Raw genomic sequence first — 27,025 nt, forward strand, 5'->3', positions numbered from 1 at the left:
CCCAGTTTTATTTGTCTTCTTCCTCTCTGTCTACATTCTATATGGCTTTATTTCCTGTGTAGATCCAGGCTCCCATCACCATGATGAGAAGGTGTAGAGTTAAACTGGAACCACATTGTTGAGGCACTGCCCACTTGTCGCCACCAACAGTCCCATTTCGAATCCCAAGAACTTCAAATCGGGTCCTTTATATGTAAAAACCGCCATGTCAGAAATTTTATATAAATGAATTATACAACATGTAGTCTCTGATGCTGGTCCTTTGTCTTAGCATAACCTATCTTACTGTGTGAATCAGTGGCTTGTCCTTGCTTGCCACTAAGCCATATTCCATGATATGGATGAACCATAGCTTTTTAAACCATAACCATTTGCCTATAGAAAGACACTTGGGCCAGGTCTAGTTTTTAGCTATGATGAATAAAGCTACCATGAACACTCATGGGCAGGTCTTTATATAAATGTAAGTTTTCAGTTCTCTGGGATAGTTACTTTGTAAGAGTACATAGGAACTTTTAAGGCAGTTTATAAGTCTATAGAGTTATGTACAGCAGGATCCTGCTCTGGGTTGTAGTTTTACTTTTTCTTTAGCCTGCAATCTGATTTCATGTGAGGCCATGTTTCCCTGGCCCCTGGCCGGTGTCAATGACCAGGCTGGTTAAGGAACTTCTGAGTTGGGAGGGAGGCTTGCTTTATATTGTGGCCCGTTGATCTGTGGGAGACAAGGCTGTGATAACCATGCTTGTCAGTTTTGCTGTGCCGGTCTCTCTCTCTTTTCATAATACATCTATCCAGAGCTTCAGCCCTGTGCATGGTTAAGCCAAAGACCACGTTGTTCTCTCTCACTTCCTGTGGGGATACAAGGCCCTCAGGGACCTCTGTGAACTTTTGAAGGGAATGGTTACAAACTTTCCTTGGTTCTCCTTTTGCATTCGGCTGTAGTGAACACATGTTGCCAAAAGATGGCAGTGCGCTTTGCAGACCTGAGATGGCTCTGGCACCCGTGACTTTGACAGCTGTATGTCGCTCTTTATGTACATGTTGACGGACACATTTTGCAAAGTAACAAAAGCACCAATAAAATGCTGTTGGTTAAACAAACAAACAAACAAACAAACCCTCTAAAGGAAACATTGTGTTTGCAGAGAGCTTTTAATGTGAGTGATTCTTTACCTTTTAGAAATGGTGAGGACCCGGAAGGTGGAGGACTGTGGGAGTCAATAGTTCTACTAGATCGATGGTTATGGCATTTTGTGTAGTTCTTTGTGTAGAAACTTGTAATGTGTTACCTTCTATCTTTTCTCTGACTTAAGGCCAGCCAAAGGGCAGGAATAGCCTAATTTTGAGGTCTGAGCTTTGTGATACGCTTAGAGCATAAAGTAAAATTCCCCAGCAATGCGGTATATGTAATTATCACAGCAGTATTGGCTGATATAGAAATCTTCATTCTCGGTACTTTTCCACACTCTATACATATTTGTGCCTCAGGGCATGTGAGTGCAAGAACCGTTTAGCATTGGCTGCGCACAGAAAGGCTTTTAGAAAATGAGAGGTGATGGGTTCATTGGACGTCATAAACACACGAAGCTGGCGAGGATAGAATAGAATGCCTAAATACAAGGTTAACTAATAAAATTGTAGCTGCGTGCACAGAGCCAATGATGTCAAACTCTAGTTTGGACATGTTGACAGCCGGAGTCATTCTGCTCCCTGGTGCCACCTCTGGAAGCACTCAGAAGTCCCCGGCAACACTGGCTGTGGGGATGATGGGCTGGTTCTGGACTCCAGCTACCAGCCCTGGCATGACCTCTCTATACCATAAAGAGCATGCCGAGTATTCGTTCTACACAATAGACGCCATGAGCTGAGGACACACGGCAGAACTGTCATCCCAGGGTGACAGGGAAACAGGTGGCTTCAGCTCAGGCAGCAAGCAGCCTTTTTGCTGGTGCACCTCTTGGCAAAAGCCCCAGGCTAAGAGAGAACTGTGCTGCTTGAAGTTCTAACTCTGAAACCAGATGCTGTTACCATAGAGACAAGGGAACTGCTACTGTGGGAGGCGCAGCAGGGAAGCTTGGTGGAAGGAGGCAGGAGGGCAAGTGAGGCGAATCTAAAGGCTAGCATACCCGGAGACCTTCAACCTTTAATGGCACTGTGACTAGCAGGCTGGTGTTCTTGAAACTTGTGTGCTGGCGGCCTGCCACTTGCTGACTGGCTGAGTGGCAGCTGCTCGCGCTGTGAGTACTAGTCTGTGAGCACGTTGGCAGTTGGCAGGGGCTCAGAGGGGGTGGGATCTCAGAGGGCTGGAATGTGGATGGGTGCTTTGGGCCCAGTGGCTGACGGTTTTGCACAAATGTTTCTCGTGCCGGACTTAAGTCACCCTCACAGGCCTGCTTGATGATTAGGACCGGCTGGTGAGAGCCTGCCCATTTGGCAGACGATTTGACATGTGTTCCAGTTAAATTATTTTGCTCTCCCAGAATAATGGAGAATCAGAAAACCCCCACCATGCGTCTGGACTTGTATGGAAGGGGTATAAGTTCTACAATCAGAAGGTGAAGGAAGGCAGCATTGACCCAAAGTGAATTTTCCACTGATCGATGGAAACTTTCCCTTCCTTACCCCTGATGTTGGTTAGGAGCTTCCAAATTCTTTCTGAATTTTGCCTCATGTGAGCAACAGCCAAAGCTGTATGGAAGTGTACCTTCTCTGTTTTCAGCAAATTCAGGGCACGTGCAAAGGACATTTTAAAGGACAGATTTGGGGGCCTGATTAGGGACTGGATGAGTTAATTTCTTCCTACTGATTTATAGAGGGGAAAACGGTTAGGTCAGCCACTTTACAGGGTATCTCTGTCTTACTAATAATAGCCAGCAACTGCTAAGAGGATGTAAGACTAAATAACTGATCTTTGTCATGTAAAGAAGAGGGAAGGCCTCTCTGGTCTTGTATAGAAGGCCAAGTGCACCAGGGTGACCTTGCCCTTGAGGAAGAAGAGCACCCTCCAGGCTGTGCATTTTTGCTCTGTTTCATTTGCTCCTTTTTGGCAGAGAAGAGGCCTGTTTGCAGGCTCTCTGTATGAACCATCAGAGAGAACGGAGTTTTGATGGCTTGCTATGTATAGTCTTGACGGGAATGTGAAATATGCACCAAAGAGCCAAGGAATGCACCAAGCATGACCCCCACTCCATGCTCACACGGTGGGGCTGGGTTGTTTTCTCAACTTGGCCAGAGGGCTTGGGCACTGACCTTTCTACCTTCCCTTCCAATCACCTCTTGGTTTTCTTGCTTTCCTTTTGCTTTTTAAGTACAGCATATCATTTTGGAAAAAAGCTTTGATTTCTAGGTTGAATGTTTAGTCTGGGAAGTATATTGAGACAACAGCATGCTTTAGGGCCAGCCTGACACATAAGAGTGTCCAAAATGGAGTTTGCAGTTGTGTTGGATTCGGCATGCGGACTGACCTGTGGTCAGTTCTATTTTCCAAGAGGAGGAAAAATAATGTTAGGGTGTATGCAGTGCTTTGGAATTTTGTTGTACTTCTGAGGAGTTTGAGGAAATGTTCTCCTTTCGATGTCCTCCTTATCTGTGTGTACAAATGCTGGGTAGCTGGTGGCTCCTTCCCCTTTGGACTTGCAGGGACATCTTTGAGAAGGCAGATGCACTTGTGTATTCCTGGTGCCTGGAAGTGTGCACGGTGTGCAGTAGACACTCAGTTAATATTGACTCTCCTCCTCACTGCAGAAAGGTAAACAGAAAAAGGAACAGACGAACACCCTCTCTGTTCCTCACTGTTGTGTGTTTTAAGTGCTTCTGTAATAGACACCTTCATCTTTCATATTGCCAAATCCAAGGCTGGTTTCTCATCTCTGTCCTTCCCAGTTTCAGGTGGGCTTCTCGGCTCTCGCTGAGTTCCATGTCACTCGTGGCCAGTTTACACTGGCCCCAGTGCTTGACTTTGGGATGCTGGTGTGTTTGGGATAGCAGGTCATCACAGGTCTGCTCCCTGAACCTACCTCTCATTTCTGCATGTTTGCATCTGGTAATGACGTCAGCACCAGCTTGGTGCATGGATTTGGCCACATTTAGCAACAGCCCCGAGTCTCTAGTTCCCAACTCAGGCAGTCCTGATTGCATCAGCAACTTTTCTTCTTCTTTCAGGATGCACATCTCAACCTTAAAAAGTGTCCAAAATGAAATCTCCATGGCTTCCCAGCATCCAGATTTTCAAGCCGTCCTCTTGGTTCTTGTGGTAGTTCACCAGTTTCCCTTGCACCCTAACCATTTGTTTTCTGTACCACATGTAGAGTGACCATTAGAAAAAGGAAAACCATTCATGCTGGTCTCCATTTTAATGTTCTTCAGAGGCTTCCTGATGCCTCTGCTCTGACTCCTCCTGACTTGTATGACATCTTTCCCTCCATTTCCTGGACAGTACTGACCTTTCCTACCCCAGGGCCTTGGCACTTGCTTTTTCCTTTGCTTGGAATGCTCTTGTATGTTTTCACATGGCGACTTTGCCTCAAGTCATGTCACTTCCTCAGAAGCCTCTTTGCACCACGGAGCGCCAGACAGCCTCTTGTGCTGTCTAACTACCCGCAGAGCACTCAGCGCCCTCTGAGATGATCTTGTCCTGCTGTTCCTTGTTGGGTTGTTAGTTTTCTTTTTTAAAGGAACATTTTGTCTTATTTGTAGAGTCGTTCCCCTCCCTCTGAAGAATCACAGGAATATAGGAAGCTGTAATTAAATATTTGCCGAATCCCTGAGTAGCGTTGCATTATTTAATCATCCTGAGAGTCTAAGGCTCAGAGACATTGGTAAATGGCTTGATTTCTTAGCCTTTAAGGTAGTTCTTTTCCACCTTAATCCCCATTATGTCTAGGTTCATGTTTACAAAGGAAGACACTTATAAGTGTCCAAAAGTAAGCTTCTCATGCACTCTCCTGGCCCAATTCTGCTTAGTTTCTGAGACTAGACAAAATCAGGCAGCATGACCATAAGGAGTTTTTTAATGACAAAAAATTCCCCTTATTTGGTTACAAATTATGTTATAGAACACTATTATTGGCTAGTGCTTGTGTGTGTGCTCGTGTGTGTTCACTCTCTCCCCTCCCCTTTCCCTCCTTCCCTGTATGTGTGTGCACGAGCATATGTGTGCAATGCCACAGCACGTGTGTGCAGTCAGTTCTCTCTTTCTACCATGTGTGTTTCAGGGAACAAACCCAGGTCATCAGGCTAAGACACCTCACTCTCCCAGGAAACATTTATTAAAGTAACATGTTTGACCCTTTATTCAAATCTTAAAGCAACCAGTGCAGAATCGGTATGATTGTGAGCTAGATATAATTCCTCTAATTTTATACAAGAAAAACAAATCCCCCCAGCTCAGAAAAGTTAAGTTCTTTGCTCCAGGTGGTGTAACTATTAAGAGGTCAAGCTGGATTTTTGCTTTTGCTTCTGACCTTTCATGCAAAGGCGCTTGCTTGGTAACAGAGATGTAGTCCTAAAATAGGCAGGGAAAACAGAATTCAGAGTACCCCTGTCTAGATTGCAGCAACTATCTGAAGCAGCAGAACCAGTTAAACGGACAGTATGGGAAACAAACTCAGCCATATCCAGTGCTTGAGCACTCAGTGGATGCCTAGATACAGAGTGAACATGTGGGTCTCTGGCAGACCTCATATATGGGATGACATAGAGCAGCTGTCCTGAGAGAAAGTTCTTTGTTACAAGACCCACACTACGCAAGCAGCATTTGAGCAGTCCAGGATTTCTTTCTGTCTCCACTATAAATAGAGTTCATGGGATTCTGTATATGGAAGTTAATGCAACGAGAAGGAGCCGCAGAGTAAGAGACTAAAGCTCTACTCATTCCGTAAACTAGAAACATGTTTGGCACCGGGAGGCTGCAAGGGGAAAAAAAAAGAGCTGCCATTCCTTGGATAGATTCTGAGGTCTTATTTAGCATATGAAATTGCAGAGTGGATCCCATTATGTAAGGAGACAGGAGGACAGCAGAACATGGTTACAAAATGAAGAACTTCGTGCCCTTCAGAAAAGTGTTCCCAGCGCAGACGGCGCACAGAGGGAGGCGGGATAGGAGTATGGGAATGAATGGGCAGGGTGACATGTATAGGTGCCCACTGCTGAAGCCTGCTGAGGGATAATCCTCAGATGTCAGATTTCCGTAAGGCCAACATGTGACTCAAGGCTTGCCACTCAACACAGAATACCGGGCTGGTGTTAAGAGGCTGGCTGCAAGCGAGGCTTCCACTGTGCATTAGCCTAACTCCCTGTCGCTCTGTGTGTGGGTGGGTGTGCATGTGCTCGCACGAGGGTATACATTTTGTGCAGTGGGAGTTTAGAGAGCTGAGCACTGAAACTGGATTTCCACAAAGGACTATCACGAGCACCCCAGACACACCAAACTTCCTTTCCTGGTATTTTTTTCCTTTTTTGCTTTCATCTCCTGTTTCTCCCTTCTGCAACTCCCCAGAGGGAGAAGCGCCCCCCTCTACATCCAGCCTACAAGATTGGAATTCTTTTCTGTTCCCTATCCATGTGGCTACCCTCTCAAGGTTAGGACCGAAGCTATGCGGGGCCAGCACGTTCTCCAGCACCAGATGAGAAGAGCTGCGTCGTGAAGGAGTGACAGCCACCGAAGGAAGAGGAGAGGGACTCTGCCCTGCTGCAAACATGAACAACAGCTTGCAGGTTAACCTGCCCAGAAGCTGGGCTGCTTCCAGTGGCTCACTTCAGGAGAAGTCTGAGCATTCTTTCTTTCTGTTTTATTACTATAGGATGGAAGATGAAGCTGTCCTGGACAGAGGGGCTTCCTTCCTTAAACATGTGTGTGATGAAGAAGAAGTGGAAGGTGAGCCCTCCGGGTCTGGGAAACTGGTTTGTAGCTCTGTCTTCCTAGATCATTCAGATAGTTCATGCTTCCTGTATTTTTAAAGTTAAACACCAAGTCCTGTTGGTGGAGTCTCCTGAGTCTCTACCCTTTGATTTAATCCAGGAAGTAATTGTAGGAAGTTCATTGGACCCTGGGAATTGAAATCAGCAGGGTCTTACCTGTTACATATTTTTTAAAAGTAGGTGCTTGTGCTTTGTGTCTCTGTCAGAAAGGAATGTTTTCCTGGGTAATTCCAGGAGGCTGCCAGATCTATAGAAATATGACTGTCAGCACCTTCTACTATTCCTTTTTTGTAGCTTCGCAGGGAGAGAAACAGATGTTGCCGGGGGAGAGAAAGATAATCATTGTTGTAGGGAAAACAGGTCTAAGCTGAGGGTTGAGAATGGTTGTCATGGGCGAGCCTTAGTTAAGGAAACATGGGCAAGCATTTCGATCTGAAAACTCCTCAGAACCTCTTTCACTAATGTTTCCCTCCCATGCCCGTTAAAACCGGAGAAGAGTTCTATTTTATCTGGTGCTGAGATAATTTAGCATGTACCCCTTCCCACTAACCCCCTGACTTATCAATAACATTGGGGGGAGTACTTACTGCTTGGTTGGCAGTGAGAAGGCAGGGTTTCATTTGTATTTATTGAGGTAATGGTGTGAAGGCATCATAAGCATGTTCTATTATTGATATTTAGCATGAGGGTTATAGATAGCATTCTGTTATTGGTATTTAGTATTGGGGCTATAGAGAGCATCAAATGGAGCCCACAGATAGAAGATGGGGTCAGCCCCTCCTGTGAGATGCAGTTCTGTGTTTTGGAAGCTGTGGCTAGCATTTTGTGCCTCCTAAAACCTTGGTGCAGGGGACAATGAGGCTGGGAAGAGGAAGGTGGATATTGTATGCTCTGGAGTAATTCTTCAAGCAGACGGAGCAGGGTATTTGTGTCCCTGTGCTCCCAGGAACAGTCCCAGGAGGGTGATTATGCTGTTTCTCATGTTTCCTTAGTGAGTTTCTTTTGCCTTGTGGTGTGGATGATTGGTGCCCCCTCTGCCCCACACCCGGCTTCCCACACTTAAGCCTTGAGACTGACTAACAAGAATTTCATGCCTAAGTCTCTTAGAACAATGGAAAATACAGTATTTTCTCTCATAGTTTACTGGGTTCTTTGCAGTTGTTAGAACACGGCCATGGGGACAGTGTTGCGTTGGAGAAGGCGACAGTAGGACTTTTCTGCACTGTTGAAACCTCATTTTTGTCACTGTCCCTCACTGCACAAGAGGAGGTACAGTCACCGAGTTACAGCAAAGAAAATAATGTAGCTTGGGTGAGAACTCTATGGTTTTAGAACAATTGGGGTGAAAAATTCCTGGGAGTAGGCATGCGTGCTGTACACACATTCTCCTTGAGAGCAGGGCCCTAGCTGAGTTCTCAGGAGATGTAAATCGACTACTGAAGGTGCTTCAGACCAACAGCACAGCACTGCAGCAGCTGACTGTACTCAGGTTCTTAAAGCTTTGGCAAAGAACTGTATTTCCTGAACTATTTCCTTTGATTTGCAAGCAGAAAATTAATCTATTGATCACAGAATAAATCATAATATAAATATCACATGGCTCTGTAGCCGACTTTCTTTGGGACAGAAGCAAAGAAGGCAACCAGGGGTCACAGAAGTGCCTGTTTAGTGGCAATGAGTCTTGTGCTTTCCTTTTCTCTTACGACACCACATGTGAGTTGCTCATTTGAGTTGCTGGCTGGTGCCTGGTCTGATCCCTTTAATGTCAAGGTGTGTCCTGTTGGCTCTTGTTGAGGACTTGTAGGATGAAAGTTCCTTATGGTGGATGCGGATTAGACTTCCAACATGGAGACTCTCCTCCAGTAGACAGGTTGGAAGTTACAAACTGGTTCTTTCTCTTTCAATACTTTTCTACTTGGCCCTCCCCTCTTTCAGCTGGCTTTATCAGACAGCATTGGCAGGAATAAAATGTAATCTTAGCTCAATTTCAAGAAGTTGGAATGGACCAAGGTTTGATGGCCTAACTGTAGGTCTGGTGATGAAGGAGGAAAAGGATAGCTGTCATCCTGTCTGATGGAGACGGACTTTCAAATTGGGGGGGGGGGTGGTGTTTCTTGAGGTCACGGGTGTATCTCATATTTGTGATTTCATAAAATGGCATTAATGGTGGAGAACAACGTGTTACTTCCTTAATAGCTGAGTTTTTGGCACACTTAGGAAGAGGTTAATACCGTGACTTAAGGAGTGAGAGTTCAAAGAACAGGGAACTGAGAATCTTCCTGTAAATTATCAGTTATGTTTTCTTTGACCCCAGAAGTTATTTATTTTCCTTCCAAGATGACAACTATTTGAGCAAATTATAATACACCTTTCAAAAGTAAGCTCATGCTTTTTAGTAATTTCCGTACGTTTCAGTAACTGAGGTCAGGAGCTGTGGTTGGTTTGACATGTTTATACAGGGAAAATAGTTCCTAGAATCCCTGAGGTGGGATGGCTGGATTCCATTCACTGAGGTCAGAAGAGCTCCAGGTTTGCACCTGGCTTCCTCTAACAGTGCTCTGGGGCTGGAGAAATGGAGACTTCAGACCATGCCCCCAGTTCACCTCGCTCAACTTTACTCTTAGTGGGCGGCACAGTACTTAATCCACCTCCTAAAAACCTCAATAGAGAACCATCAGCCACAAAACTGCCAGAGAACAGAGTGAGTCAGGAGAGCAGTCATCTTTTGTTTAAGTAATGAACTTATCTATGCCGCATATATTTGAAGACTCAAACCATGTTTTCATAAAATTTCCCTCATGTGTTAATGGCTCAGATACGGCAATTCTGAAAAGGAAGTCAAGTGATAGTTTTGATCTGAAAACAAAACAAAAAAACAAATGACAGTTTTTAGACCCGTTCTTCCACAGGCCACCTTATGCGTGTGGCTTTGCTGTCAGCATTCAGTGCCACGTGTATCTGCTTGGAGAAAGAATTCTGTGACTTAGACCCGAACATCCACTCGGACTGGAAAAGCCTAACTTATTCTTGCTATATAGAACCAGTCAGTGGATGGTAAGTTGATGCTGCCAGAAAAACGCAGATCACGGAGAACAACTACTTAGGTTTGATTTTGAACGTAGATGTGGAAAATTGCCAGGTTTTGTTGGTCAAGCCAAGCTTGAGATAGCCCTCCTCACCAAATGGAAGGAAATTGTATAGATTACAAAAAGATGAGCTTGGAGATGGGCATAGTGTTATGTATCTGTACGCCCAGTGCTTAAGAAGGTGAGGCAGGAGCATCAGGAGTTCAAAGGCAGTCTGAAGACCATGTCTCAAAAAACTAAAGTCAGCTTGGATTTTGGATCTGTGTGATATAAACAGATTACTTAATCTTCTCATATTTTGCAATAGGGGAAAAAGAGCAAACTCCACCTTATCCTTTGAGATAAGGCCTTGGCTTGGCTGGGCTAGGTAACTCCCCAGCGGCCTTGGCAGCTCTCACTTCGTGAGGAGGGGCCTCTCCTTAACTTTGAATCCAACTAGCAACTCAGGAAACATGAATAACAGCAGGGACAATATGGTCTGAAATCTCTGTGTTTCTGAGGCTCGCTTGGTGCTCTTTCTAAATTGTTAAAATACAGCATGGTTATTTTCCCTCCATTTCAGAGCTGGGTTCACAGTGAGTGCCTGCCTTCCCACGTTAAAGTCAGGATTGATTCTAGAAATTGCACTATCCTCTGATAGTCATTAAGAAAGAGAGCACTGTTTCAAATTCTAGACTTTATCACTAGGGTTTTTCAGAAAAACGCATTTTGGAAGCATAGGGCAGTATTTGGGACCGAGTGCCCAGTCACTGAATATGTGCTAAAAGAAAAGACGTGTTTTAGTTTAGTTGTGTTTCATTCACATATATACATGCTCATACTTTCTGTTCGTATTTTGCTCTTAGTCCTTAATGTCAAGTTTTGTGATACAGTCTCTAATTTATCCTTCCCCTCCTGTTCGGTTTTACCAGGGCCATCTTTAGTTTTATGTTGCTAATACGTATGGAGTGATGAGAAAGGGTGGCCACTAAACCCCCTCTCTCTAAATCTGCCTTAATGTTCTGTTCTACGTTTTGGAAACAGAGACTCAAATGATGAAATGGGGGCCTTTGGCTTCTTGGAGGTCAGGACCTCAACATTTTGCAGACATGAAATCACAATGACTTAAGCTGGTTTTTAGCAGAGGACATTGTCGTGCTCTGTTCATGTGGACTGGAGGAAGGTAGTGTTCTAGAGAAAAAGGGTGGGACCTGGCCTGGGAGACACTTGTTAATGATTATAGTGGTCAGAATGTAATTGCCGAGAAGGGGAATGAAAACCTATCAGATGGGAAGGGAGGGGCCAGGTCGGGGCTGGGGCTATTCTGAGCTCTGGACCCAAGTGTCCGGTTGCATTGTGCTGTCCACTCAACTGCTCAGGAACTGTGTACAGAGGGAACACTAGGGCAAAAAGCTGTTAAAGGAAAAGCCTTCTTAACCAAAACAATGCATCCCCATGTTGGAAAACTTTAAAGAATTTTAAAAGTTTCTTCTTGACTAGCAGCTTGGCCCTACCCTCCCTCAGCAGATGGGCTGCTGTATATGTTTCCAAATTCCTCCCCGCCCCCATTTGGTCTCAGCTACCCTCTCCTCTGAGGTCCTAAAGTCTACGCCCTTTATCACCATGGCTTCCCGGCACCTCTTGCTGTTAGACTCGGGACACCTTTATCCCTAGATTTCATTCTCAGCATGGAAGTCTGATGAGGTTTCATGGGTTTTTGAAACAGGAAACAGGGATTACACCTTCCCAGAGTTTTCCTCTGTTGAGAATTCCCTGGTAATACATTACAGACTAAAACCCCCTTGAAGCCATTTCCTGCTTTGTTGACCTTTCATGGCAATAGGGCCTTGACAAATTGAACTTGGTACTTTGTGTTTTCAGACATTTTAAATGACACTCTGGGGACAATTTTTGTCTTCGATGATGCTTTTTATCTGGCCGGTTAGTGAGATGTTGTCTTATGTTGACGTTGGGAGTATCTGCCAGTTGTTTTATTCATGTGCTGTTCCAGTAGAGTGGTCCAGCATCAGTTAGATAAACTGATTCAACAAGACTGAATGAATAAAAACTGTGTCAGTGAAGGAAGCCACTTAGAATGGAGAGTTTGGGGTTCTTCCTCCATAAAATGGGAACAGGGAAACATATCATTTATAATATAACTCATGATAATTATCCAAAATGATGTTATCGATGTACCCGGCATGGAGAATAGGAATGCTTTTAGATTTGGGAGATGCAGAGAGTGAAGAACTTGCCGAAATGTGAGGGACTTGGTCTGACCCCTCAGCATCCTGGACTTGGTAGTGTCTGTGATGTCTGAGTTCCTCAGTGAATTGGAAGTGGAGGCAGGGGTATCTTTAGAAACTCATAGCTATCCTGGCTTACATAGTGGCAGACAGTAAGGAGACCTAGTCCCAAGCAAGGTAGAAGATGTGGACTGGTATTTGATGTTGTCATCGGACCTCTGAATGTGTGCTGTGGTATATGATCACCTGCATATTCTTTCCCCCATCTCTCTCTCACACACTACACACATGGATTTTCATCCTTCTAAAAGTTCTATGTAAGATTGAGTGTGGACAGGATGGCGAAGCCATACATACCACTCTGATTTTAATTGGCTGCAGTGTTCCTTTGCTTTCTCAGTTCCTCCCTCCCAACACTCAGCCTTTGCCCTCTTAGCTCGTCCCCTCCCCCCACTGCTTTTTCTATTGGAGAGGTCAAGACAGAATGGCCAAGGGAAATTCCCCATGGACTAGTGTCTATTTCTCTTTGGACTCTTTCAGTTTCCCTATGAGCTCTGGATATAAGACTTAATGTTCATGGTTAGACTGCTGATATACCTCGCCCTTAGTTTATTAAATTGTCTTATTTTTTTAGAGAGAATCATGATAAATTATTTACATACCCAGGGTAAACTGCTTGCCCATTGTCAATTAAAGCCCGCAGTGTTTTCCCTGGAATATAGAAGTGTGCCATGTTCTGGCAGTGAGGAGGTTACATGAGTGCTACATGTAAGTGTAGTATGTGAACACTCACAAATCATCCCCCCTGCAATTAAATGAGATTATGCAACAGTGCAGAGGTACTATGTAGTCTAGCCTGAGCTAAATACTTCTGTTTTTTCAATTGTTGCAAAATTTTTAATTTTGGGGGGAAACTTAAAGTGGATTAGTATGAGCTGAGGCTGGAATAAAGACTAGCCAAACTCCCTTTGTTACCTGGTGAGCTTGCTGCTAAGGTTTTGTTTCTATTTTACTTACCCGTTGGCTAATCCCAAAAGGACTGAGGCAGGAGGTAGCCGTGACAGGGGTTCACGGGAGGTTCTGCACAGTGCATCCTGATACTGCTGATTGCCAGGTGGGATGAGAGGCGAAGGGGGTGAGGGTGGTGAGTGACATCCACTGAGTCAGCTGTATGGGTGACTTAAATAATTCCCATCTCTGAATAGCGAAAAAGGCTTTTAAGTCTGGTAATTGCTTTTACCTTTCACAGGGTTGGAATGCGAACACAGCTGTCCTAAGATATTCATTGAGTTCACCTTTAGACTCCGTTGGTTTCGAAAGAACTCCATGAGATATTATTTTACTGAATATTTTCAAGGTTGGATGAACAGTATTTTTTTAAACCAGGCTGAAATGCCTGGAATTAGAAATAAGGGTTAAATTTTGGCAACAATAGCCAACAGGTCTCTTGCAGAGGATCACAATTATGTATTTATAGGTTGTTGAGGTCATCACCCAAGTCCTCCACTGACTATTAAAATTTCACTAAGAGTTTTGCGATTTGTACGGCAAAATCAGGGCAGTATCTTTGGCGTCCAGTGAGGGCTTTAATTGGGTCCAGTAGATATGTGTGCTCAGCAAATTCAATCAGGGTCTGACTGTTCAGGGCTTTGCCTGCTTTGATTAAGTCTGTGCTGTGGTTTGGAGGACATGGAGGTATACCCAGAGCTTCTGGACCTGTTTCTAGGCCTTGCTCAGCACTGTCTTTCTAGGCAAACATCACTACAGCTAACGGCTGCTTTCCTCCTTCTCTTACCAGCAATGCTCCACAGATTCTTAGCTAATACCCCAAAATACTTTGCAATTCAGAGAAAACTATTGGGAATTACTTAATTTTCAACTTCTGTGATTTTCTTCCTGTTGTTTATTTGTGCTTATGGTACATAGTATCTGTTTTTCTGGTACCCACTCATAATTGGAAGCTACCATGGAGTTTCATCCTTGCTTTCTGTAGACCGTTTTCCCATCTACCTATCTACCTATCTATCTACCTACCTACCTACCTACCTACCTACCTACCTACCTACCTACCTATCTATCTATCTATCTATCTATCTATCTATCTATCTATCTATCTATCTACCATTTATAACCCTGTCCCCCTGGGTTTGCTAAAAATATAAGTAATGACATCTGAAGTCTTGAAGATGAACCTTAAAATTTTGAGGTATTACCTCCTGCAGATGTAATCCTGATATGACATTTCTCTTTATGCTCAACACGATCTCGCCAGTGGTTGCTATGACTGCAGAACACCCCCAGATTGAAGCTGAAATACTGATATCTGGATTTCAATAGGTTCGTTGATTAATACCCATATCAGCCACCCCTTCTTAGTTGTAACTGAAAGATGGTGCCTCCACTTGTTCAGCCTACTAAAAAGACAAGAACAGGTCGCACGGATAACCTCTGTACCTTTGAATGTGACTGTACCATGTGGGTGGGTGAGTTCATATGAGAACCCAGGGAATGTATCTCATCGGATAATACTGAGGCCTAAAGGATGGGAAGGAATTGGCTAGAGGAAGGAGCTATCCTGGGCTATCCTGGGCTGGCATGTCTGTAGAGTTGAAGAGATAGGGGAATTGAAGAAACAGAAAGTAGGTTAGTATGCCAAATCATGAAACCACACAGACAGTGGCCTGAAGTAGGTGAGACCTGGTACTTTGTTGCATTTATTTATTTATTGTATGATGTATTGGTCTGGACATGTTTATGTACATGTTCTTTACACACACACGTGTGTGTATGTATGCTAGTTGTCTTTCTCTGCTACTCTCTACATTATTATTTTTTTAAAGATTTATTTATGTTATGTGAGTACCTGGTCACTGTCCTCAGACACACCAGAAGAGGGCATCAGATCCATTACAGATGGTTGTGAGCCACCATGTGGTTGCTGAGAATTAAACTCAGGACCTCTGGAAGAGCAGTCAGTGTTCTTAACCACTGAGCCACCTCTCTAGCCCCTCTATATTATTTTTTTGAGACAGATTCTCTGGGGATATTTGTCTCTGTCCCTCCTGCCCCCAGTGCCTGCATTTTCCTTGAGTGCTGGCGACCTGAGCTTAGGTCCCCACACGCACACAGCAAGTGTTTCTCCCACTGAGCCATCTTTCCAGATACTACCTAGTTATAGGGTCTTACCCTGCAGCCCGGGCTGGGTTGGAATTCATTATGCAGCACAAGCTGCCTCAAGCTCATAGTAGTGTGTCTCCCTCAGCGTCTTAAGGTGCTGAGATTATCGGGATGACCCACCAGCTCTGTTTTCGTGACTAATTCTGTTGAAGAGTTGGAATTCTGTTGAGCAGATTCAAAGCACATGTGAAGGGTTTTAATCAAGAAAGTGACAAGTGACATTTTGCAAGAAAGGTTCTTTTTGGCTGCTGGCTGTAAAGAACTCCCCAAGAGGGTAGTAATAAAATTGGAGAGTCTAATCAAACTGGGAGATGACTTTTTGTGTTGGCCAACCGGGGACAAAGGAGTTGGAGAGGTATGGTTTAAATCCCCAGGATTTACAGATGGATTGAATAGGTAGAGAGGTGACTGCTATATGGATTTTTGCTACGAGCCACCTGCAAGCCCATTTGTCATTCTGTAAGACTATTGGGATCGGGGTAAAGTAGTGGCTGTGATAGGAACTCAATTGTGTGAATCTATTCAATGCCTGTTAGCCATCCATGTAGAACTGTGACGTAAGCAGCTGGCTGTATAAAATGGAACCAAGAAGAAGAAACGGGGGTTGGGAGTGGAGGTGGGGGGAGAAAGTAAGTTGGAACTCCCAGTGCTATGGCTATCCTCAGTCACAGGAATCATGGTACTGCTTAAGGTAGAAACTCGAAACTCCTAGGTAGATATCCTGCATATCAGATATTTAGAACCCATAGCAGTAGCCAAGTTCCAGTTGTGATGTGGCAATGAAATAACTTTCTGGTTGGGGGTCAGCACAGCATAGGGAGCTGTATTAAAGGGTTGCAGCTTTAGCATGAGAAGCGCTGCGCTAAGGCATTGGTTCGAAGCCGGAGCTGCTAGCTTTCCCTTCTGTGGGCTCAGTTTTACTTGACTCCTAAGTATTTGGAATTGTATAGAATTCCCATAACTGGAAGGGGTCTCCCCAAAGATCTTGCTCAGTGTTCTTACATTACAGATGACTGGTTGTCCTGGAGAAAGTGGAAGGGATTGGGCAGTCACTGGGGTAACCAGGGCAACGCCTTTCCTGGCCAGTGCTCGTCCCCAGAGGGTGTGCAGTGCTTGTTCTCGATGGAGGGGAGAGACAGAGGTGAATGAGAGCTAGAAAAGGCATCTCAAAGAATGAGAAGTAGCATCTAAAGAGAGAGTGACGGTGTTAGAAAGGCTTTTAGATAGACAAGAGAGAAAGACTTCATCATCCTGGACGGGCTCGCCCTTGGCGCGACACTTGATGGGATGATGCACATGCCACTCAGAACACTTTCATGTTCTGGTACAGCTTATGTGACTGAGGGCTGTGGATCTAACTTTGTCACTTTGTGACAGAAGCTTATTCAGAGATACACTGAGCTTGTTTCCTTAGGCAATTACTAATTTAATGGGCTCATGTTTTGTTTTGTTTTTTTTAAAGTATGTTTTATAGATAATGTTGGATGATGGACACATAGCGTAGTCATGGGAACAGGAAAGGGATGTTTCATAGCCTGGGCAACAGAGTGCTGCCTGCATCTGTACATCGTCAACTGGCTCTTTGGCTTTAGTGGGCTTACTGGAAATGAAGCCACCAAATCAAGGAAATGTTAGTGGACGCTGGCTCTCAAAGTACGTCTGTGGCCAGGGTGAAGATAGTAGTTTTTCTCTCTTCGGTGTATATGGAAAGCCATAATCACAAAGATTTGGGAGGTGGTCTTATTTAGGCCAACGTGCCTCTTGTGGCATTTCCTAGAGTTCTCGGTAATTGCAATAGTCCTATGATTCCTTACATCTCACCTATATAGAATATATATGGAATGCTAGGGACAAGCATCAAGTAAATCCATTCGAGATGTTTCATTTGTGATTAGCCATGAGTACACTGACTATATTGTGGATTATCTGTCTCTGGAACCAAATACTAGTATTCCTGTTGCCCAGCCACGGTAAGCCACTGCAGAGAAGCCATAGCAGACTCAGGGCTGGACAATGTCTTTGGAATGAGGGTATGAATGTGTGCATTTATGTGTCTCTTTGGCTGCTGCCTCTCTGACTGCCATTGCAAATCCAATGATCAATGGCTGTTGGATTAGCTATTGTTTTGAGTCGTCTGGTTCTACTCCCCAGTGAGTGGTGGACTCGGGCGACTGCAAGAGAAATAAAAAGCACTTAGTGTCTGCCTCCCAGGTACGCTTAGTACAGTCACATGTATACTGCACATTAAAATTCAGGGGCCGTTGCTGTCGGGATGAGTGGCGGAGTTCTAACTGGGGAGAGCCAGCATTCTCGGATCTTGAGTCTATTCAACTCTCCTTAGCCAAGTGAAAGGCCTGGCAGACCTGGCTCCTGGGGGTTGGCACTCACTTGTGTGGTGAACACTGGGCGAGCTGTGGCCAGAGCTGGGTGAAGGTTGCCAGGTACTTGCTTCTGGGCAGGGTGAGAGAGGATAGAGTTATGGAAGGCGTTACCTCTGATGACCCACTGCATTCTGTTCAGTGGTTTTAAAGGGACAGGTTAAGACTAAGCCCAGGTTGCCTCTTCTGTTCTGTTCAGACTGAACACTCGTGAGAACAAAGGGAGTTCACAATGCTATCATCTGGGCTCTAGGTGGGTGGGATAAGGAAAAATATAGCGTTGAGTTCTCTCTTTGGAAAGAGAAGGGGAATTCCATCCACACTATTGGAGTGCCTCTGTGGACAAGACAGAGTGGGAGACAGTTGTTCATTAAGATTGCCCATGCAAGTCATCACTACATTTCCAAATCCTTTGGTGTTCTTAATTTGTGGATAAGGATAGGAAATCATATGCCAGATCAGCATCCCACTTTACTTGGGAGGCTCCTCTCTGACTGGTGGCACTTTAGGAGCAGTGGTTTATGTAGGGTGAGCTGAGTTTTGATGGTACATTAGGATAAGGCTTCTAAGATACCATTTAAAAGGGAATTCTTGCCTTTTTAGCTTAGATGTTTAAAAAATAACTTATGCCTACTGAAAATGTAAGAGTTGCATGTAAGGATATTTACTAATTCAGGTTTGCTTCTATTATCAACTGCTAATGACGGAGCTTATCATTGAAAGTAGATGCTACTGTGTGGCGTAGTCCCCACCTTTATTTAAGGCTGATCACAACTGTTTGCTAACCTGGACAGTCAGAGGAAGATGCCCAGGTTTTCTGAACTAAAAGTTTGACCTCTAGCTGAGAAACATCTAGCTTGCTTTCTTTGTCATTTTGTTTATAGCCATTTGTTATTGTGTGCACATAGTTGTCACCATCGCCACCATCATCATCACCACTGTCATCATCATTGAATGTTGAAAATATTGTCCTCAATGGTCACAATAATGACAAGTTGAGATTTCTTATAAGTCTTGTTAGGGGAACTCAGATAGACTTAAGATTCCTGGGAATCCCAGACAGTTCAGAACAAGAAAGATATTTCTTCCCTTTTCTGTATGAGTGTGAGTGTATGTGTGTGTATGTGTGTGTGTGCATGTGCATATGTGCACATATGTGTATGGTGGTGCCTTCTACTTTGACTGAGGCAGGGTCTCTTCTGTTTCTTGCTGGCCTGTGAGCTTCTGGGGGATGCTCTTAGGTCAGTTTCTTACCTCCTCACAGAAGTGTTGAGATTATAGATGCTCACCTCATTTGTCAGGCTTTTACCTTGGTTCTTAGAATGTGAACCTTGGTACTCAAGTGTGTACAAACAAGAGCTTTTACTACTGAGAGATCTTCCCAGACCTATATTTCCTCTTAGAAAACAAACAAACTTATTTCCAATGGATTTGTTTGTATGCTTAATTCTAGGTGTAATTGATAGTGTTAATATTAAAACAAATTACTCACTACTATTTCTAAGTTATCCATAAATAATTTATATATGTGATATATAATTATCTCTTAGTGAAGATTTGTATTATTTTTCCATATTAAAAAAGCACCCCTTTCCAAAATATAAAAATAGAAATCACCCTTGTTCTAAGACATCATGTGTTTGAAGTCTAGACCCTCTTTCAAACATAAAGGGTTGTCTTACCCCTGGTAACTGTAAAATTATATCTGGCTTCTGAAAACAATTTTCTTTTCATGAGGTATTTATGCCCTAGTAAATTAACAATGTTGTTAGGTCTCATTAGAGCCAACTCTGGACATCCTTTTGGACTTGTGCAGGCTAAACCAGCAATTTATTTATATTAATTTATGAAATATTTTGGATTGTACAGGCTGGTCTGCTTCTTAATATATAAAGTGCTATACATTCACCTCCATGGTGCCCGTACCTGATATCATGATGTTAAACTCTCTTTAAGAAATACTACCAACCGAGGCTTTTGTTGGTTTTAAAGACCTTGCAGCATCTTACTTAGATCTTTGCCTTCTCTCCTACGTGTTTCTTTAAAGATTTGAAAAACGCTAAAAATCTCCATTTTGCTTGCTTCCATTCCTTTTGGCGACAGCTACCAATTTGTTCTAAGCATCTTGACATAAAGCAGGTTATGTAAGATCAGGACTTATATTTTGGGAATGTTGCTTATCAGTTCTGAAAGAAGGGTATGAAGTGTTTTGGCTGCAGAGTCTCTGCTTTGAATGGGAGAGATGGGAAATTTGCTTGATTGTAGAAATATCAACAGTGGAGAACAGGAACCACTGCTGGAGCGTTGTCTTTAACTTGAGATGTGTGTGGGAGGCTAGAGAAGTAACTGCAGGTAGGAAAGGTACATCTTTGGGGAAGATTTTATCTGTCCTTTGTCGATCCATGAGCTGGCACTTAGTGCTGAAACCTCAAGATGGAATAAAAGAGATATCGGGAGGCTGGAAGAGGGGACATGACACTGGATCCCACATCCAGCCATCGGCAGCGACCCGCGAGAAAGTGGGCGAACTGGGCACGAGACAGGGTCCCACGGGCGCCCAGACAAAAAGGGGCTGGAGAGATGGCTCAGTGGTTGCAAGTGCTGATTGTTCTTTTGGAGGTCCTGGGTTCGGTTTCCAGCGACATCATGGTGGCTCACAACCATCTGTAGTGGGATGTGATGCCCTCTTCTGGTGTGTCTGAGGATAGCTACAGTGTATTCATAAACAGAGACTAGATACATAAATAAAAAAGACCGTATATACTGCCTTCTTCTTAAACAGCTCAGAATGAAGTAAAAACAAAAATCCAACCCCCACCCAATAGTTGTGAAGTGGGAAGGGGGAGGATGGCATATCAAATACATGCTAAGGACTGCTGTACTCACATGTGATGGCCTCATACTTCTCTTTCTTGCCATCAACATATGGAAAGAAACTTAATTTTGTTATGTGCTTTATAAGCTACATGTGTGTTTTACTTGGGTGCATGCACCCTCACAACAGAGGAAGACATTTGCTGCCCCCTCCCCCCACTGCATTCTTTGAGACAGGGCCTCTCACTTGGCAGGGGCATGACAGGTTTTAGCTAGTCTGGCTGGCCAGCAGTCACCTTAATCCTGTTTCCAGCCCTAGGGCCCCTGGGTAGATGGTTATAGGCATATGTAGCCACATCTTACCCAGCAAGCCATCTTTGTAACATTGTAAGTGGGTATTTTTTAAAAAAATTCCTTAAAGCTGGTACTCAGCTCACATTGATATCTGAGCAGTATTTCTCCCATGGGATGCTCTGAACAAGGCATTTGCTCATTGGTTTCAGCATCTCTAACTCCCGAAACTTTGGTTTCTTCAGATGGATCTGAAGCCTGGAAGCTCTTGGTGCTCGGCTGCTGCATCTGCACATACACAGTGTACCATGGTCCCCAGGCAACAGCTAATAGTGCTATCCTGCCTACAGAGACAGAGGTTGTTAACTGTCTGAGCCACCCATAAACATTTTCATTTGGCTGGTGAGGTTTTAGTTTTCTGGCTTAAGTTATCTTTGGTTCTTCCAACTTCTGAATCATCCTGAGGAAGTAGTATCTGCTAAAGCCATCTTCACTTGAATGGCTACAGAGTTGCTAAGTGTAAAGGTTGACTGTTCACCCTGAAAACATGGTAGGGATAATCAGAAGTTTCCATTCAGGGTTAGCCATTTCTCAGGAATTGGGAGACATGCCCGTGGCTGCTTCACAGAGCATCCTGTTTGTAACTAGGGTGGAACAGGTGAAGACAGGGAGAAAACAGGACTCAGTAGTGATGATTCTGACATTCAGAGATAGCCAGCAGAGCTGTGTTGCCTTCCCAGAAGTCCTGGCTGTAGTGTGGATTGTGAAGTATTCCCGAGATACTTGGAATGTGTTGGGAACTCCCACCATCTGTCAGAGACAGGCATGTAGGGTATTTATTTGAACACATGATGTTGAAGTTCCTGTCAGATTGAAGACACGATGCCCTATGACTACATACCTTAATGAACACTGTCAAATGTAGGCTCCAACACTTTGGCTTTATTGGTCGGACGGGTATCAGTGTAAGCCTGCTTTTAATATATTAAGCAGTTGTATCTTCCTTTTGAATTAAAGCTTTAAGTTAAAATTTAAAAAGTTAAATTAAATTTAAATAAGTTTTATCTTTATTTTCCCATCATTCTTAGAGGAATTTTCATGAAATTTATAGCAGAGTTTTTTTTTTTTGAGCCTAACATTTTTCTTATAATAAGTTAGTAATGAGCCCCATTTTTTAAGCATCTTACAGTTTTGTAGATTCGTGTGGGGTCAGAAAGCTGTTACTTCTTTTTACAGAGAACAGTAGCTGCACCCTCAACATTTGTAGCTCTGTTGAGAGCTCACATTAATCTTTATGACCTATCTCTGAAACACATAAAGATATTTTAATGAAAGCAGACACTGAGATCCACCTGTGATATTCTCACCAACAATAGTCTCTTTCCAGCAGTGATGGTGTTTCTGTTGGTCAAGATGACAGGAGTTTAGTGTGGGCTGTAAGAACACTTCTATCTCAGCTCATGTTACTTTAGGTGTTTTGGTTACTTGGCCATATAGTTAGTTACGTATTTAGTCATCCTGGTGTGAAAGAATGCCTGTTTAAGCCAGGTCCTGCAACACAGGCTGCCATTTGCCTCCTTTCGTGGGCAGTGGAGAAGGAAGGAGAGACAGGGTGTAAGAATTAAAGTAGTAAACCCCCAATGGTTCACATCACCTGGATTCACAGGTCTTTTCCTTTCATGTAAACACAAGGCCAAAGGGGAAGATTTAGGTGCCAGTAAGATGTGGGAGAAAGAGGAAGAGGAGGAAGAAAGAGAGAAGGAGGAGGAGGGAGGGGAGAGAAGTGGGGGTGCAGTGCTTAGCTTAGGGACTTGATTCCTTGGACATTTCTTCTTCACTGGGAAGATTCCATTTTACCATATTGTAGGAATACCCATGATGCTGAACTCTAGAGGCTCATGGCTACATAGATGTCATCACCACGGGTATATCAAATGCCTGCAAGTGGGTGTGTGGGGTGGCACAGGGAACTGAGAGAGCTCGAGTCTGTGGATGGGGAAAAAGGCTCTGACATTGGTCAGTGGTGATGGCTGTGCAACTCTACATAAAATCACGGAATTATATGATTACGAGGAGTGAATTTTACAGTTTGCAGCTTATATCTTAAAAAGGTAATAAAAATGCCTGAAGTTTGGGATATCACTAAAGGAGCACCCCGCATATCTTCTCTGTCAGAAAGGTGCTACAGGACTCTGAAGTTCAGTGTCAAATCTGAAGGCTTCTTCACCCGTGAGCCGAGCAGGGAACTGTGGGAGGAGGAGCTGGAGGGATGCGGGGAAGCTCGATGCGCCCCAGGGACAGTGACCAACGGTGCTATGGTCATCAGAATGAACAGAATGGTACCATGTTTGTTATTATGACAACCCAGCTAAGTTCTCAGATGAAAGAACATTTCACTGTAGAGCTCGAAGGCTTGCCATCTAAATCACTGCAGCCTTTTCATTAGTTTGAAAGTAATACTTTACACATAACAATATATATATATGTATAACAATACACACACATATGAAACTTTAAGTCCTGTCAATGCTTTTGAGTGACTTGATCAAATGTGCTACACAGACTTGAGTTTACACTGTAAGTCTTACTGTACCACACCAGCATTAATGCACACTAATTACTATTTCCTGTGACTATTATTTAATAATGTGCAGAAAACATTTACTGTGATATTTTAGAGTTTTGACCCCCCTCCGGTGTGCGTGTATGAGAGGGAGCTCGTGTGCATGTGTGTGTGTGTTTGGTGTGTGTGACAGGGCTCCGTAAGGCTCCTGACTTGGACTGCTGCGATGAGATAAAGCTGTACTGCCTCTGTTAGTAAGGGGGGCACAGGAAACAGTTGACACCATTTCTTAATTCACATTGTTTCTGAGACATTTCCCACTTCCTAGTATAATACAGCTTTCCCATGAGAACAATTTGCTAGCAAATGGTTAGCCATGATATGTTTCTCATTGGCACACGTCCTGTGGGGCGGTTGTTCACAGAGCTTTGTAGCCACAAGTTGCTGTTTTTGTGGTGGTGTTAGGGTCCTGTTTCATGTGGAGGTGCTCCGACTTCCAAGTTTCAGTTTTCCCGTGATACACTCCCCTGGAGAGTTATTCTTCCATAGTTGGGGTGGTTTTCTTAAAGCAGTGTATGATTCATTTATACTGTCAGCTTAAGGAAAATCTTGTGAATTATGGTGTTTTAAGGGGTGTCTGGTGAGTCCTGTGAGTAGTTCATGGCAATTGATACGCAAGAGGCTGAGGTACACGGGTATGTGACACTATCTCTGGAACTGTGAAGTGCCATCAAAGGATAATTCTAGAAATGAGAAGTGCATCATTTAGACGAGATAACCTAATTTGCAGTAAAAAATGTTCAGATTACTTCCAAACGGATGATTCCCATATGTAGGAGTTGTGCTGTAGGTAAAGAGAAAGTAAAAGTTTTTCAGTTAAAACAAGACAAGAGACAGCAAAAGGCTCAGAACTTGGGTTTCCCATTTGTCTTACCAGGGTTGGTAAAATGATACTTTGTAAGTTTCAAGGTGCCTTCCCTAAGGAGGCCTGGACGCAGTTAGATCTGTTTTTTCTTGTACTTCTCTCTGCAGGCAGCTTTTGCTGGGCTGGGTCTTATTTTTATCATTGCAACAACCAGACTTTCGAAGCCTCTGGAGAGGAGAAAAGAGACTTAAGAGGGGCAGTGTAGCTGACACTCGCTTTGGCACTTCCTAGTGCGAACATGCATGGACCTCGAAAATCTTCTCCCTGAGAAAGTCTAATTTTTCCTAGTTTGCCCCAGTTCTCAGTCTCTGTTCTGCTGATTTGATTTAAAAAAAAGTTATAGTATAAAACCTTATCCCTGGCAGAATAACTTTTTGAACTTTTGACCTTTGTTTTTGCAACCCAGCAGCTCCCCCCACCCCACCCCAGTTCTAGTCAGTAGAATCACAGATCTTGAAAAACTAGAGCAGAACAGACCTCTAGGGGTTTACCCAACTTAAGCCCCTCACTGTAAAGAAGGATGAGGCCAAGGCTCTGAGCGGTGAGAGGCTGGTAATGGAGCTCATTGGGTAGGGTATTTGCCGGTGTATATGAGTCTCTGGGTTCAAGCAGAGAATAAACTAAGCATAGTGATGCTTGTTTGGAATCCAAGAACTTGGGAGATGGAGTCAGCAGGGTCAGAAGTTCAAGGCCATCCTCTGCTCTATATCAAGATAAGGTCAGCCAAGGTGATTCTGGACCCTGTCTCAGTAAACAAAGACAAGCAAACAAGAGACGTGAAATGGACCCTACGTAGATAGTCGATGACAGATCTGTGACCACAATCAAGAATTCTTGAGTTCCAGTTTGCTACTCTTTGACGTTCATAAACCTAAGGTCTAAACTTTATCCTGTGGGGACAGAACTTGAGTACTGTAGCAAAGTGAAATTTGAAAAGAAATTCATTTATTTTTATTTTTTTATTTTTTATTTTTACAAACTCAATTCTTTGAATTAGTTAAATACTGAGCAATAATGTCACATTCATAGACTTATCTGGCCCGTGGCTCCTGTGTAGTTGTTAAAATGACTATTGACTTGTCTACCATCCTTAGGTCACCACACGATCTACATCGGGGTCCATGTGCCCAAGAGCTATCGGAGAAGGAGACGCCACAAGAGAAAGGCTGGGCACAAGGAAAAGAAGGAAAAGGAAAGAATCTCTGAGAATTACTCTGACAAATCAGACGTGGAAAATGCGGATGAATCCAGCAGCAGCATCCTTAAGCCTCTCAGTGAGTATTTTCAGCTCTGCTCTGCTTTCTGCCTTACTCTCCTCGGCCAGTGTAGAGGGAGCCAGGGACACTGGGGTGCTCTGTCTAATGGTGGTCTTTGTAATGTCCAAGGACATGCTTTTCTTGCGCCGACAAGTAGATCTAAGAGTTCATGTGGAAGATTCTGAGTTGGTGGGGAAAAGATTAGAGCAAGTGTGGGCACAGGTGACAACTCCTCTTCCCGAAGAGTGAGCGAGAGCACAGCTTCACAGACAATATATTACTTAATTGTGGCCATCAGAGGACCACGGGATTGTTCCCATGTAAAGATAGGTTCTACTGAGGCAAGAGGCTAAGACAAGAGTGTACATGTGGATATGTCCACCTTCCAAATATCACAGCCACCGGTGACATTTAACTGGATCGTGGGCCAGGTCAGTGATTTTAAAATAGAGCACCAGAGAAGCGTTGCACAGGACAGAGGGGAACGCTAAGTGACACAGCTCTCGGAAGGTTGGCCCTCATAGACTTCATACCTTGTATAGAGCGCTAAGACACATGGGAGTCAAGTCACAAGCAGACTTTGGGTTTGGGCACATGTGAATGCTGGTCTGTGTTTGTAGAGTGGGGGGGGGGCTGTGATACATGGAGAAGCATACAGCTGGAATGAACCCGTACAGGAGAAACACAGGCCGGTTGTGGAAGAGTCCTGAAGAGGACTTGGTGACAGCCTTCATGCTGCAGAGCTCTGTTCATTCTCCATCTCTTGCAGAAGCCCAGACCCTGCAATAAAATGCATTATGGGTGGCACAGATAACGATCAAGTTCAGTCATGGCAGGTGATGACAGGCCAAGTTAGAACGGAGAGCTCAGGGCTGTTGAAATGTGAATTCACGGCATTAAATTAAAGAGGGTGTGAAAGTGTATCGGCGAGAATCTTCTCCTGTCTCAGCACTAGGATGAAGCAGGTGGCTCAGGAAGCCGGGTGAGCCCTGCTCCAGAAGGAGCGACACAGATGGGCCACTGGGCTAACATTAAGTATTGTGGGGACTCGGAAGTGGACTTCTAAGCTGAAAAGGGAGGAGAGTTACCTGTGAGATGGGGAGGAGCTGGAGGACAGGTCACTAGAGCTATGTTTCTTCCACTGGACTGCTAGCAGAACTTTTTCTGACAGGACTCTCCATGATATATCATACAAAACTATAGTATCCATTCTAAACCTTGTAACGCATGTAAAAACAGGATTTGGCTCTCTGGGAAAAAGAGATAATATCCCACTCCAAATAGATGCCTGTAGTTTCTCCCCATTTACTGTCTGTTTGTGCATGGTACCAGTCAGCCAGCATCAAAGAGGGCCTCTCCTGAGCATAAGTGGCCTCCCCTTCTCAGCCACTC

General features: G+C 44.0%; 1 protein-coding gene across 3 annotated transcripts in view; it reads left to right on the top strand.

Annotated features, from left to right (window-relative positions):
* Window positions 1-6,684: 6,684 nt before the first annotated feature.
* The window catches only part of SLC4A4 (solute carrier family 4 member 4), a 263,965-nt gene continuing 243,624 nt past the window's right edge, over window positions 6,685-27,025 (top strand). For all 3 annotated transcript variants that reach the window (XM_080926202.1, XM_080926204.1, XM_080926203.1), the window contains exons 1-2: window positions 6,685-6,874; window positions 25,472-25,651. In XM_080926202.1, coding sequence (XP_080782328.1) covers window positions 6,697-6,874; window positions 25,472-25,651 — 358 coding nt within the window. In that variant the 5' untranslated portion in view covers window positions 6,685-6,696. The remainder of the gene's footprint in view (window positions 6,875-25,471; window positions 25,652-27,025) is intronic.

This window comes from Micromys minutus (genome assembly GCF_963924665.1).
Source record: "Micromys minutus genome assembly, chromosome: 1".
NCBI classification, from domain to species: Eukaryota; Metazoa; Chordata; class Mammalia; order Rodentia; family Muridae; genus Micromys; species Micromys minutus.